Source organism: Dreissena polymorpha, chromosome 1 (genome assembly GCF_020536995.1).
Source record: "Dreissena polymorpha isolate Duluth1 chromosome 1, UMN_Dpol_1.0, whole genome shotgun sequence".
NCBI classification, from domain to species: domain Eukaryota; kingdom Metazoa; phylum Mollusca; class Bivalvia; order Myida; family Dreissenidae; genus Dreissena; species Dreissena polymorpha.
Window position 1 is genome coordinate 164,311,382 of NC_068355.1, and position 13,678 is coordinate 164,325,059.

The 13,678-nt window shown below is 33.9% G+C and overlaps 1 protein-coding gene across 1 annotated transcript; it reads left to right on the forward strand.

Moving 5' to 3' along the window:
- Positions 1–546: 546 nt before the first annotated feature.
- LOC127864156 (tryptase-like) lies at positions 547–13,246 on the forward strand. The gene is made up of 6 exons (XM_052403839.1): positions 547–643; positions 1,513–1,627; positions 4,781–4,833; positions 8,498–8,656; positions 9,526–9,686; positions 13,085–13,246. Exons 1-6 carry the CDS (start codon positions 547–549, stop codon positions 13,244–13,246), a joined length of 747 nt encoding a protein of 248 aa, XP_052259799.1.
- Positions 13,247–13,678: the final 432 nt, after the last annotated feature.

A 13,678-nucleotide genomic window follows, 5' to 3' on the forward strand; every position in this document is an offset into this window, starting at 1 on the left:
ACATATTTATCTCGATCTTTCCAATAGTGTGCTAACATGTTTTAATTCTAGTGTATCACATGCTTGTATACACATGTTTATCATGCCATTTCATCAAACTTTTCCTTCATTGTATCTAAAATTTGCACTTGCAAATGTCAGTTCAATTCCATCGGACTCGTGGATGTGTCCTACACTTGAATGTGCTTATTTCATTTTTTCACACTTTTCAATTTATCAATTTCAATGCATCTCGTGTCAACGCCAGGGTATCGCATGTTTGATAGTATCAACTCTAATGTATCTCACTTGTAGCAGTGTCGAATCGCTGTATGAATTTTCAGGGTTAACTCAAATGTATCACAAGCCCGTTTATGCTCACGCCAATTTATAACAATTTATTGCCAATGTGCCAAGAAAGGATTTCACGTGTCAACTCCGTATTAAACAGAAACTTGTAAATGTCATCTCAAACAAATCAGACTTTTGCACGTGCCTAATTTAGAGAAGCCTGAGGAATGGGAACTCTATGATATCGCCCTACTTAAGTTGAGCAGGCCCGCTCACATGACCGAGTACGTGAACACCATCTGCATCAAGCCCGACTACACGGCGCCCGATCACAGCTCCTGCGTCGTTGCAGGCTGGGGAAAGCTATCGCAAGGTAGGTTCTTGCCTTTACATGAATTAAGAACACGTATGAAAAATAATATAAAACATTTAAGACTTTGAAGATTTGTTTTCTCAAAGAAAGAAAAACCATAATTGTTGAGTACTGATGCCAAGATCCAAATCGATCATGAGAAAACTGTATTTCTTTGTTTGTCAATCATATTCTTATGATTCAACAAAGTGTTTGCAGTCTGCAGAAAGACACTAGCATCGGAATAGTTATGTTTCTTTTATAACTTATGATAAAATATGACATTTCTGCAGTGAAATAACAGCAGTGAAAATAACAAATTGTTTATTTCCCCGATGAAAATAACAATTTTTCGGAACTACTTTTCTATTTTTAGAATATCATAAATAATTATATATATATTCTCTATGATCACGAGTGAATTAAAATCGACATTCCACCAAATCCAACACATTTCCTTTTTATTTTATGCTTAAATTCACCGTTTATTTACATTGTAAAAGAATTTAAACTGGAAATTCCGCTGGTATAATGACGTCATTTCGTCATACTAATGACGTCATTTTGTATTTTGACATGTATTGAGGCACACCACTGGAGCAACTCCGAGAAAGAGTAACTTTTCAGCGAAAGGGAAGCAGCTGTTAATTTTTTTCTTGAAAAAGGGGTACATAAGAAACAGAAAATGTGTTCATGTCAGTGTAAGATCGTTTGTTATTTCACTCGTGATCATAGAAAAATAATATTTTCACTCAAATATAATTTCTATGATCACTCGTGAAATAACAAACGATCTTACACGGACATGAACAAAAATCTTCTATAACTCTCTTTTAAGTATGACTACCATCATTTTTTCTCTACTAATACTTCACTGGTTTGTTTTTCAGGGGCTGAATTTAGTGCGGAAAAACCGCACCATGCGAGTGTGAAGATCGTGCCCACTTCCGTCTGCGCCGTCAACTACGATAAACTTGAGGGGGTACCTCGACAAGTCATCGATGAGTCTGTAATTTGCGCCAACGATGCGGGCAGAGACGCATGCGAGGTCGTAAGATTAAATTACTCCGCATGTAAAATGACGTGTTCATAAGCTTAAAAACTTAGTATCATGACGTCAATTACTTATTTGCTTTTGGTATCTACACTTTAAAAAGATGTTGCCCATCTTAAGCAATATCATTCACTTCCGTTTTAAAAAACATCATTATCAAAATTTTGGGATATGAAACAACTAGTCAACATAAACAAATGACTTCTCAGCATTGAACAAATTTCTATAATAGAGCGTGATAGATAAAATATCTATCCACGGTGTAATCTTATCGCATAATTTATTTTACTTATCCAAGAATTTCTTAACTCTCGCTAAAAAGAAATTCCTGGAATCAACTTACAATTCGTCTCAAATTCTATAAATTTAAATGTAATATGAAATAAGGCAAAGCCTCAAAGCGAGCTCGATTCATGTTTAATAGAAAAAAAATAACAAAAAACTTTAATAAACATGATATTTAAAGTGATATTATGGGCATTTTTCACTGTTGACTTGAGCTGAAAAGAATTAACAGGTCAAAAGAATAGAATAAGTTAAAATGTGGTAACTGACCAATTATCTACAACACATCTTGCTACCAGTTGTATATAAAAAATATATATTCTTTCGATATTTTACATGACTCACCCAATCCTCTAAGCCGAAATGATCCGTAAAACAAAATTGTGTTTTTAGTCGTATGAACGAAACTGCAAGAAAACTACATTTAGACTCACATCGTACATCGAATCATTTCTGTCTTCAGTTGTCAAAACGAAAGTACGGTTGATAATCAAATGGATTATTTTTCTCTTTCCGGGATATTGTTTTAGTATGTTGATGCTGCATTAACAAATATAAGTGTATATGAAGTGAAAACAGCAAAAATAAACAACTATTGCGATAGACACCTTTATACTGTTAGATGCGCATAATATCACTTTAAATACAATTATTATATGTATATAGGCACTTCCTAACAGAAGAACGTGGAGTTCGTAGACTGGTAATAATATAGGCACTGGTATAAAAAAATAAGGAAATTTACTTTTAATTATTATGTTAATCAGCAATTAAACAACAAACGAGCCATATTAAAGGGTTTCATGTGACCTGCTGGACAGAACTTTAAGCCCCAAACCCCGTCCAAAACAGATTGTCACACTATCAGTTGTCAGCCTTGCAACCACAGGTTTACCTACGACGGTCAGATCGGGATTCGAACCCGAATCCTCCCATGAGCCATCTGATGATATTGATCATATGCTATTGGCCTGGGTTGCCCTTCCAATTAAGCTATCTGACCTTTTGAAAAATATATAGGTAAACTGCAATGCTGAATAATAGCATGATTACCTTGCTTAGGAAAATTTTACAAAGAATTACATTTAATTGATATTCTGTTATGATTTAGAACAGTATATTGTCAGTTAAAAAGCTCACATGAGTTAATGTTTGAAAAGCACACACAAGCTTTTGTTTGTAAAAATGGTGCTAATTATTTTGCCGACTGTGTATAGTTGAGATAAAATCACCTTATTTTGCACAAATCTGGTAAAATATATATGGTTCGAATACCAACTGCGGATAAGAGCAACAGAACAGTCCTTGTAACTAAATAACTCTAATATTTTAATAAGTAATTCTCTAAACCATAAAGTGACCTATACTTCGATAATTATGCATACCTGTATACATGTATAGTATTACACAGTTGGGAACTCTCACTTTTCTGTGCAGGTCTGTTCAACATATTAAGTTGTGCAACAAACACAATTTAACATGAGGTATGGGCTGAGGTCTTACAATAACTTTGTCATATAATGCCATTATGATTTAAATGAAAAGCATTTGATTTGTGGTCCCATTTAATATTTTTAGCTCGACTATTATATATGAAATATATATAGTGGAGCTATCCAACTCACCCCGGCGTCTGCGTTAGCGTTGGCATGCAAATGTTAAAGTTTTCGTACTACCCCAAATATTTTCTTTGTCCCTTGATATATTGCTTTCATATTTTACGTACTTGTTTACCAACATGAACCCAACCTATAAACAAGAGCAGACAACTCTATCAAGCATTTTGTCATAATTATGGCCCCTTTTCCACTTAGAATATGCAGCAAATGTTAAAGTTTTTGTACTACCCAATTTATTTTTATTGCCCCTTGACATATTGCTTTTATATGTTGCATACTTGCTTACCAACATGACCCCAACCTATAAACAAGAGCAGATCACTGTATCAAGCATTTTGACATAATTATGGCCCCTTTTACACTTAGATAATTGAACATTTTGCTTAAATTGCCATAACTTCTTTATTTATGAACACATTTTATTATTACTTTGACAATACAACACTTACCTGAATACCAGAATGGATTCCACCCGAACAATACCCCACGCCCCTACCCAGAATCCCTTTCCCCCCCAACCTCCCCCCCCCCCATTTTTTTTTTAAACATCATGTAATTAATTACCACACCCCACATTATTACCCCCTCTCACCCCCACCCTCCCTACCCCCACCCTCCCTACCCCCCACTCCCCAATTTTTTTTTTTAAGCATCATCTAATAAATTACCACACCCCACATTATACCCCCCTCTCACCACCCCTACCCCCCCCCCCCCCCAAATTTTTTTTATTTTTTTTCCTTTTTAAATTTGTGAAAGATCGTCTTATAAATTCTTGAATATAAACAATTTCCCCATGATGGCTTATGTTATACTGTCAAGCACTCGAATAGTAGAGCGTGCTGTCCTCTGACAGCTCTTGTTTTAATTTAGTTTTAAGTTTGAGAATAAATCCTATTTATCACTTTAACAAACAATATTCTGTAAGTTGTATTTTAAATGAATCAAGTAATTAATATAAGGAAATACGATAGACATACAATAAATTTGTCATATGATGTGATTATAAGTTAAGTGAAACAAATTTCATTTATAGTCTCATTTAAAAATTATCAATATTTTTTATTCAGATTAATTTGTTCATATACCTGTGTTGTTTTAAGATTCAGAATATTCTGCCAAATGTTTACCAAATGAATCAAATAATAATTGTAAGGAAATAGCATTTATGCTATTGAAAATGATTTGTCTATTTTGCAGGTGTGTTGAAGTCTGTATCATACAGCATGATGCGAATCTTACAAAAGCAGCAGGTATCCATGTGCTATTGATCCATTATTGAGAACTTAAGTATGCAAATACTTACAGATCCATGTTCTAATAAATGTAAACATTTTAAATTGAAAAAAAAGAAAGGAAAAGAAATCAATAAAATTAGATGTTTCTTGTCGCCTAAGAAAGAAGTAAAAAATAAGTCTCATAACATAAGTTTATTGGGAATCAATTTGTCCTATTTGCATATTAACTGTTTAATTGTTTAAAACAATTTATCAATACAATTAAATGCTTGTAATTGTATGCCATACATATACATAAATTGATAAATACTTTAAAAAGTTATGTATATACATTGTATTGACTTATAATATTATGTATGTATTATCGATTTATAAAAACATTACAAAAAATGAAAATGATAATGCTAACAAAAGCACAACATAATTATGTTTTCAGAAAGCCTGCGCAGAAAACCTCAATCAAAGTCAATTGAATGCTTCTATAACTTGGTAAGACAATTAGCATAATTGTCAAGAATACAAAGCATAAGAAGGTAACTCAATTAGGATGTAACTGGATTTGATACATCCAGGTGGTTTTTTACTTTATTTTACATAAGTAATACAATTTAGAACTATTACAGTCTCAGACCTGATATGAATTTCAAATTTGTATGATGTATAATTTATGCAACCAAGAAACAGGCATGGCATCGTTTTAACAAACGAAGTACATTCCATTCTAGGAAAAATTGTTAGTTTGTTATACACAAAAGTTTTCATAATAATATTGTACATATCTGCTACTCTCTTAGTGCTACATACTGTGATTAATCTGATTGTTGATTGAACAGTGAAAGCTGTGACAACAAATGCTAAAGTTGTATTATTCAATAATTGATTGAACAGTGAAAGCTGTGACAACAAGGGCTAAACTTGTATTATTCAATAATTGATTGAACAGTGAAAGCTGTTACAACAAAGGCTAAACTTATATTATTCAATAATTGATTGAACAGTGAAAGCTGTGACAACAAAGGCTAAACTTGTATTATTCAATAATTGATTGAACAGTGAAAGCTGTGACAACAAAGGCTAAACTTGTATTATTCAATAATTGATTGAACAGTGAAAGCTGTGACAACAAAGGCTAAAGTTGTATTATTCAATAATTAAATGTTATCTGTTATTTAACAACTACTGACATATATTTAGAATTATTTATATGTGTAATAATAATTTGCCAGAGTGAAGGGAAATACTCATATTAAATTTGTTTCAAGAAGGATAGTATTAATTCCAATAATAAGCTATTCTGCAGTTAGCATTTTACTATAACATGCTTATCAATTTGATTCATGGTATAAATAGTTAAAAAAAATATTCTCTGAAAATTTTGCTGAGTGGGTATGAATTTAAAAGTGGATTATCATGTACATAAAAATGCCATAATTTACGAGTGTCATGTGCTAATTGGTTTTATGTCATATGTATCTAGGGTAGCTCTAGACAAGCCTTCGGGTTTGGTTACCTGTCCGCTGCAAAGAAATGCAAGATTGTGTGGCTTAACTCTTTCAGTGCTGGAACCAAATTTTGAAGGCCTTTGCAAACAGTTTGGATCCAGATGAGACGCCACAGAACGTGGCATCTCATTATGATCCAAACTGTTTGCTTTTCTGATAGTTTTCTTTGTTTGCTTTTCAGATAGTAAAAAATCGAAGAAAATGCTAATTTTAGAAATTCAGCAGACGACATTTTAGCAGATGACAAATTTCCCAGCATGCAAAGCGCTTATAAGAGGACAAGGCAGCTCTTGACCAAAGAAATGCTCTGAGAGGCTTGTCTGGAACTATGCTGGCTACATATGGCAAAGTACCATTTTTTTGCACGACGTAGTTCAATTATGGTTGGGAACAAACCCCTGACTGATGTTTATTTGCCCCTCACAGGTTGTGTTGGAAAGCGTTCCTGGTGACGTATCGACTACGGCTTTGCTTTCCGCGACTTACTAAACTTGTAAAGGCTGGAGTGGTGGCTGTAAAAAAGCACTTGGTAAAATGTTTCTGACTTCTTTGACCTTGAACATAGCTGGAAAAGCAGATCTGCATAAAATGTTTATGTTTTTGCAGCAAACAACTTCCACTTTTCTCAACAGATTAAAACACAACTTTTAAATGCCATTACTATGAAGTAAAGCAAACAAGTTATTCATCCTCTATTACCCTGATTTAATTGATATTGAACTAAGCTGACAAAACCATGGGGAAGTATTAGTCATGTGACAACGCACTAGTTAACCACTGAAGTGTACACCAATAGTTGGTCAACACAGTCTTTTGGTGACGAGTTCCTTTGCAGTCTCGTTATTTCAATTTCATGAAGAGATAATATTTACAGTTTGTTTTCATCATGATTTTTACCATTTTTCACTGAATTTCAGCGTCAAAGTGACCTTATCTTCTTAGAAAGCATAGCAGGAGATGATTTGCCCTCTGTGTTTGAAAACATTATGGTGTAATACTTCAATATGCTAGGATTCGTTTGATACATGCACATGCAAGGAATTGTGAACTACTTAAATAAGTTATGAATTGTGCTGCACTTGGACAACCAAACATTTGTGTGATACTTGGATCTGCAGAAAGTGGTGTAACGTAATGATATGTCATTTATTGTAATACTTAGAAACAGTATGCATTGAAGAAGGTTATTTTTTTGCTCGGCTGTTTTCGGAGAATACTCGAGGTATTGTCATAGCTCGCGTCCCCCTTCCGGCGTCTGCCCATTTTAGGGTCACTTTGTCAAAGGTTAAGGTCACTGTGACCTCTTAAACTTTAACATAGGCTCTAAAATCAAAGTGCTTCCACCTATAACTTTGAGAATTCATATATAAATGTACCCTTGATGAGTTTTACATGCCGCACCCATTTTTGGGTCACTTGGTCAAAGGTCAAGGTCACTCAGATGAGTTCTTCTGGCCACTTACCTTTCTACCTTTTCTTCTGACAAGCTTTCATTTATTCAAAACTGCACGCACAGCTGAGCCTTTTCACCCGCTATGCAGTGCTCTTGTTTAAACGCAAGGAATGGTGTGTTTCTATGAAATCCAAAAAATGTTGTAATACTTTGACATTCAAGGAATGGTGTTGAGCTTGGACATTCAAGAAATGATCTGTTATCAGTGTGTTTCACAGTTATTCATATTTTCTTAACAATACATATTTATCTCGATCTTTCCAATAGTGTGCTAACATGTTTTAATTCTAGTGTATCACATGCTTGTATACACATGTTTATCATGCCATTTCATCAAACTTTTCCTTCATTGTATCTAAAATTTGCACTTGCAAATGTCAGTTCAATTCCATCGGACTCGTGGATGTGTCCTACACTTGAATGTGCTTATTTCATTTTTTCACACTTTTCAATTTATCAATTTCAATGCATCTCGTGTCAACGCCAGGGTATCGCATGTTTGATAGTATCAACTCTAATGTATCTCACTTGTAGCAGTGTCGAATCGCTGTATGAATTTTCAGGGTTAACTCAAATGTATCACAAGCCCGTTTATGCTCACGCCAATTTATAACAATTTATTGCCAATGTGCCAAGAAAGGATTTCACGTGTCAACTCCGTATTAAACAGAAACTTGTAAATGTCATCTCAAACAAATCAGACTTTTGCACGTGCCTAATTTAGAGAAGCCTGAGGAATGGGAACTCTATGATATCGCCCTACTTAAGTTGAGCAGGCCCGCTCACATGACCGAGTACGTGAACACCATCTGCATCAAGCCCGACTACACGGCGCCCGATCACAGCTCCTGCGTCGTTGCAGGCTGGGGAAAGCTATCGCAAGGTAGGTTCTTGCCTTTACATGAATTAAGAACACGTATGAAAAATAATATAAAACATTTAAGACTTTGAAGATTTGTTTTCTCAAAGAAAGAAAAACCATAATTGTTGAGTACTGATGCCAAGATCCAAATCGATCATGAGAAAACTGTATTTCTTTGTTTGTCAATCATATTCTTATGATTCAACAAAGTGTTTGCAGTCTGCAGAAAGACACTAGCATCGGAATAGTTATGTTTCTTTTATAACTTATGATAAAATATGACATTTCTGCAGTGAAATAACAGCAGTGAAAATAACAAATTGTTTATTTCCCCGATGAAAATAACAATTTTTCGGAACTACTTTTCTATTTTTAGAATATCATAAATAATTATATATATATTCTCTATGATCACGAGTGAATTAAAATCGACATTCCACCAAATCCAACACATTTCCTTTTTATTTTATGCTTAAATTCACCGTTTATTTACATTGTAAAAGAATTTAAACTGGAAATTCCGCTGGTATAATGACGTCATTTCGTCATACTAATGACGTCATTTTGTATTTTGACATGTATTGAGGCACACCACTGGAGCAACTCCGAGAAAGAGTAACTTTTCAGCGAAAGGGAAGCAGCTGTTAATTTTTTTCTTGAAAAAGGGGTACATAAGAAACAGAAAATGTGTTCATGTCAGTGTAAGATCGTTTGTTATTTCACTCGTGATCATAGAAAAATAATATTTTCACTCAAATATAATTTCTATGATCACTCGTGAAATAACAAACGATCTTACACGGACATGAACAAAAATCTTCTATAACTCTCTTTTAAGTATGACTACCATCATTTTTTCTCTACTAATACTTCACTGGTTTGTTTTTCAGGGGCTGAATTTAGTGCGGAAAAACCGCACCATGCGAGTGTGAAGATCGTGCCCACTTCCGTCTGCGCCGTCAACTACGATAAACTTGAGGGGGTACCTCGACAAGTCATCGATGAGTCTGTAATTTGCGCCAACGATGCGGGCAGAGACGCATGCGAGGTCGTAAGATTAAATTACTCCGCATGTAAAATGACGTGTTCATAAGCTTAAAAACTTAGTATCATGACGTCAATTACTTATTTGCTTTTGGTATCTACACTTTAAAAAGATGTTGCCCATCTTAAGCAATATCATTCACTTCCGTTTTAAAAACATCATTATCAAAATTTTGGGATATGAAACAACTAGTCAACATAAACAAATGACTTCTCAGCATTGAACAAATTTCTATAATAGAGCGTGATAGATAAAATATCTATCCACGGTGTAATCTTATCGCATAATTTATTTTACTTATCCAAGAATTTCTTAACTCTCGCTAAAAAGAAATTCCTGGAATCAACTTACAATTCGTCTCAAATTCTATAAATTTAAATGTAATATGAAATAAGGCAAAGCCTCAAAGCGAGCTCGATTCATGTTTAATAGAAAAAAAATAACAAAAAACTTTAATAAACATGATATTTAAAGTGATATTATGGGCATTTTTCACTGTTGACTTGAGCTGAAAAGAATTAACAGGTCAAAAGAATAGAATAAGTTAAAATGTGGTAACTGACCAATTATCTACAACACATCTTGCTACCAGTTGTATATAAAAAATATATATTCTTTCGATATTTTACATGACTCACCCAATCCTCTAAGCCGAAATGATCCGTAAAACAAAATTGTGTTTTTAGTCGTATGAACGAAACTGCAAGAAAACTACATTTAGACTCACATCGTACATCGAATCATTTCTGTCTTCAGTTGTCAAAACGAAAGTACGGTTGATAATCAAATGGATTATTTTTCTCTTTCCGGGATATTGTTTTAGTATGTTGATGCTGCATTAACAAATATAAGTGTATATGAAGTGAAAACAGCAAAAATAAACAACTATTGCGATAGACACCTTTATACTGTTAGATGCGCATAATATCACTTTAAATACAATTATTATATGTATATAGGCACTTCCTAACAGAAGAACGTGGAGTTCGTAGACTGGTAATAATATAGGCACTGGTATAAAAAAATAAGGAAATTTACTTTTAATTATTATGTTAATCAGCAATTAAACAACAAACGAGCCATATTAAAGGGTTTCATGTGACCTGCTGGACAGAACTTTAAGCCCCAAACCCCGTCCAAAACAGATTGTCACACTATCAGTTGTCAGCCTTGCAACCACAGGTTTACCTACGACGGTCAGATCGGGATTCGAACCCGAATCCTCCCATGAGCCATCTGATGATATTGATCATATGCTATTGGCCTGGGTTGCCCTTCCAATTAAGCTATCTGACCTTTTGAAAAATATATAGGTAAACTGCAATGCTGAATAATAGCATGATTACCTTGCTTAGGAAAATTTTACAAAGAATTACATTTAATTGATATTCTGTTATGATTTAGAACAGTATATTGTCAGTTAAAAAGCTCACATGAGTTAATGTTTGAAAAGCACACACAAGCTTTTGTTTGTAAAAATGGTGCTAATTATTTTGCCGACTGTGTATAGTTGAGATAAAATCACCTTATTTTGCACAAATCTGGTAAAATATATATGGTTCGAATACCAACTGCGGATAAGAGCAACAGAACAGTCCTTGTAACTAAATAACTCTAATATTTTAATAAGTAATTCTCTAAACCATAAAGTGACCTATACTTCGATAATTATGCATACCTGAAGAGAAGATATATCGAAAGTGAAAGTTGCGTAACACATGAAACTATAAACAAATTGTGCAGCAAACAATGATTTGTATATACCAAGGATAAATATATTAATCTAGTATGTATGTCATTGGCATTACCTCCTTAAAACACTAAACAATCAACTAGAACCTACAATGTAAAAATTTAGAACAGCCAACTGTTGCTACCTTCTTGCTAATTTTCACTGGCATCAGCAATGATTTCTCAATGTTGCATACTGTACTTTCATTTCACAAAGGCCAGGCAGCATATTTGTTTTATTTTCCTTTTTGAGCATTTAAAGTCAAAGTAATTTTCAAATTACCATAATGAGGAATAAATGCAAGGTAGGTCAGCGATAATTATGTCACCCACCAAAACATGTTATTTAATACCATTGATATAACACTTTGATAATTTTACACTTGTAAGTATATATTTTTTAAGTACCAAAATACTAGGATTTAATTAATTTGTATATTCCTAACTACTGTTTAAAAGTCATTTTGGTTAGCGACTGTCACGTCACCCACCGTACTCAAGGTAGCGACTATCACGTCACCCACCGTTCTCAAGGTAGAGACTGTTTAGTCAGCCACCGTACTAAAGGTAGCGACTGTCACGTCACCCACCTCAAAGTTATTTATATCTTATTTGAATTTATGTTTTAAATATGGTTAATCACATGTGATCACATCTTATGATTGCTTGAATCAATCACATTTTATAGTATCTATAAACATATCACTATTTGTAGTAATTATCAAATAATTAATTTAGAATGTTCTTTACCAGAAAGGTTAGCTCAGATGTCAATAAGAGCACTATCTCCCTCACTATGAGATATTGTCAAAGGTAGCAATATTTGTTTGAATCATGCCTTTTTGTGAGGCATAAAAATTAAGCTAAATTCTTGTATTTTTTTCTATAGAAGAGAATAGATATCTAGAATATGAGATAATCAAGTTTGGTCATGTTGAAATGATACTCAAATGTGATTTACCACCTTTAAATTTAAATGTAATGCATGACTTAGACAGTGAAAGAAAAACACTATATGAAATGATTATGAAATTGAGTATTTGACTGTGCAAGTTGTTGTTTGAAAAAGTTTGGTACCTGAGTACATGCCGAACCAATCGCGTGTTTGTTCCTCAATGGCAATCGTCCAATAAACAATAGCACTTAATTGTTTTGTCATCATTTTTAATAAAAATGCGACTAGCGGTCGGTGTTGACACTTGCTATGTACACACAAAACGGTGACGTCATTCGTTACTTGGATAAATTTTGTGATGACGTCATCGAACGGGGAAGTCCCTGAATGAAGACAAATGTTTTACACGAAGAATGCTGATGCTTTATTCGAAAAATAGTAACAATAAATAGAGAAAAGAATTTTAAAATATTTTAAAAGTCGTAAATTTGATCATTTTTTCTATTTTATCATTATGACCAATCAGGAGACGCTGGTTATTTACTCCGAAAATTTCCAGTTCGGTTGTTCCGGATATCAGGTTCGGTTGCGCGCGCAGATACCAAACTTTTCAAAACAACAACCTGTATAGATCTTCAGTCCAATAGGCAATACACGTGTTTACGAAATGCGAGCTCTCCTACGGCGGCACAGCGAGCTCGCTATAAACTTGTGTAACACATACTACGTAAAATGATGTACTTAATGTCATAACATGGCACCTCGCATTATATTCTAGTTTGACTCGGGCGGTCCGCTGGCGTGCATCCATGACGGCCACTGGACCCTGACGGGCGTGGTCTCTACAGGCAATATATGCGGCCACCCAGACTACCCCGGGATCTACACGCGCGTTAACCACTTCTACGACTGGATAGAGAGTGTCATAGAGGCCAACTGAGCCACCAAACCTCATAGAGGCCAACTGAGCTACAAAACCTCCGTGAATATGTGAAACAACGATGCGCTGTAAAACCTACAATGGTTACTGCACAACTGCAGATGCATTTGAAAGATACCGTTCGAAATGTTTGACAGTTAAAACTCCAATGTATAACCCTATTTTATGCTTTTACTTTAATGAATGTCTGCTTAACTTTAAAAATCTGTGAAATATAATGTAACCGTTGAATCTTTTTTATAATATATATATATATATATATATATATATATATATATATATATATATATATATATATATATATATATATATATATATATATATATATATATATATATATATATATGCAACTTAACTAAAGGCTATAGTTATCTTATTTTTTCCCGCTTTAGTTAATCCACTAATTGGGATTTTGATGCCCTCTTTGACTCT

Excerpts from the sequence above, each read along its gene's own strand:
- LOC127864156 (XM_052403839.1), top strand. The coding sequence starts at position 547 with ATGACCGAGTACGTGAACACCATCTGCATCAAGCCCGACTACACGGCG. Across the intron at positions 644-1,512 it reads CTGGGGAAAGCTATCGCAAG|GGGCTGAATTTAGTGCGGAA; the intron begins GTAGGTTCTTGC and ends TTTGTTTTTCAG. Across the intron at positions 1,628-4,780 it reads CCTCGACAAGTCATCGATGA|GTGTGTTGAAGTCTGTATCA; the intron begins GTCTGTAATTTG and ends TCTATTTTGCAG.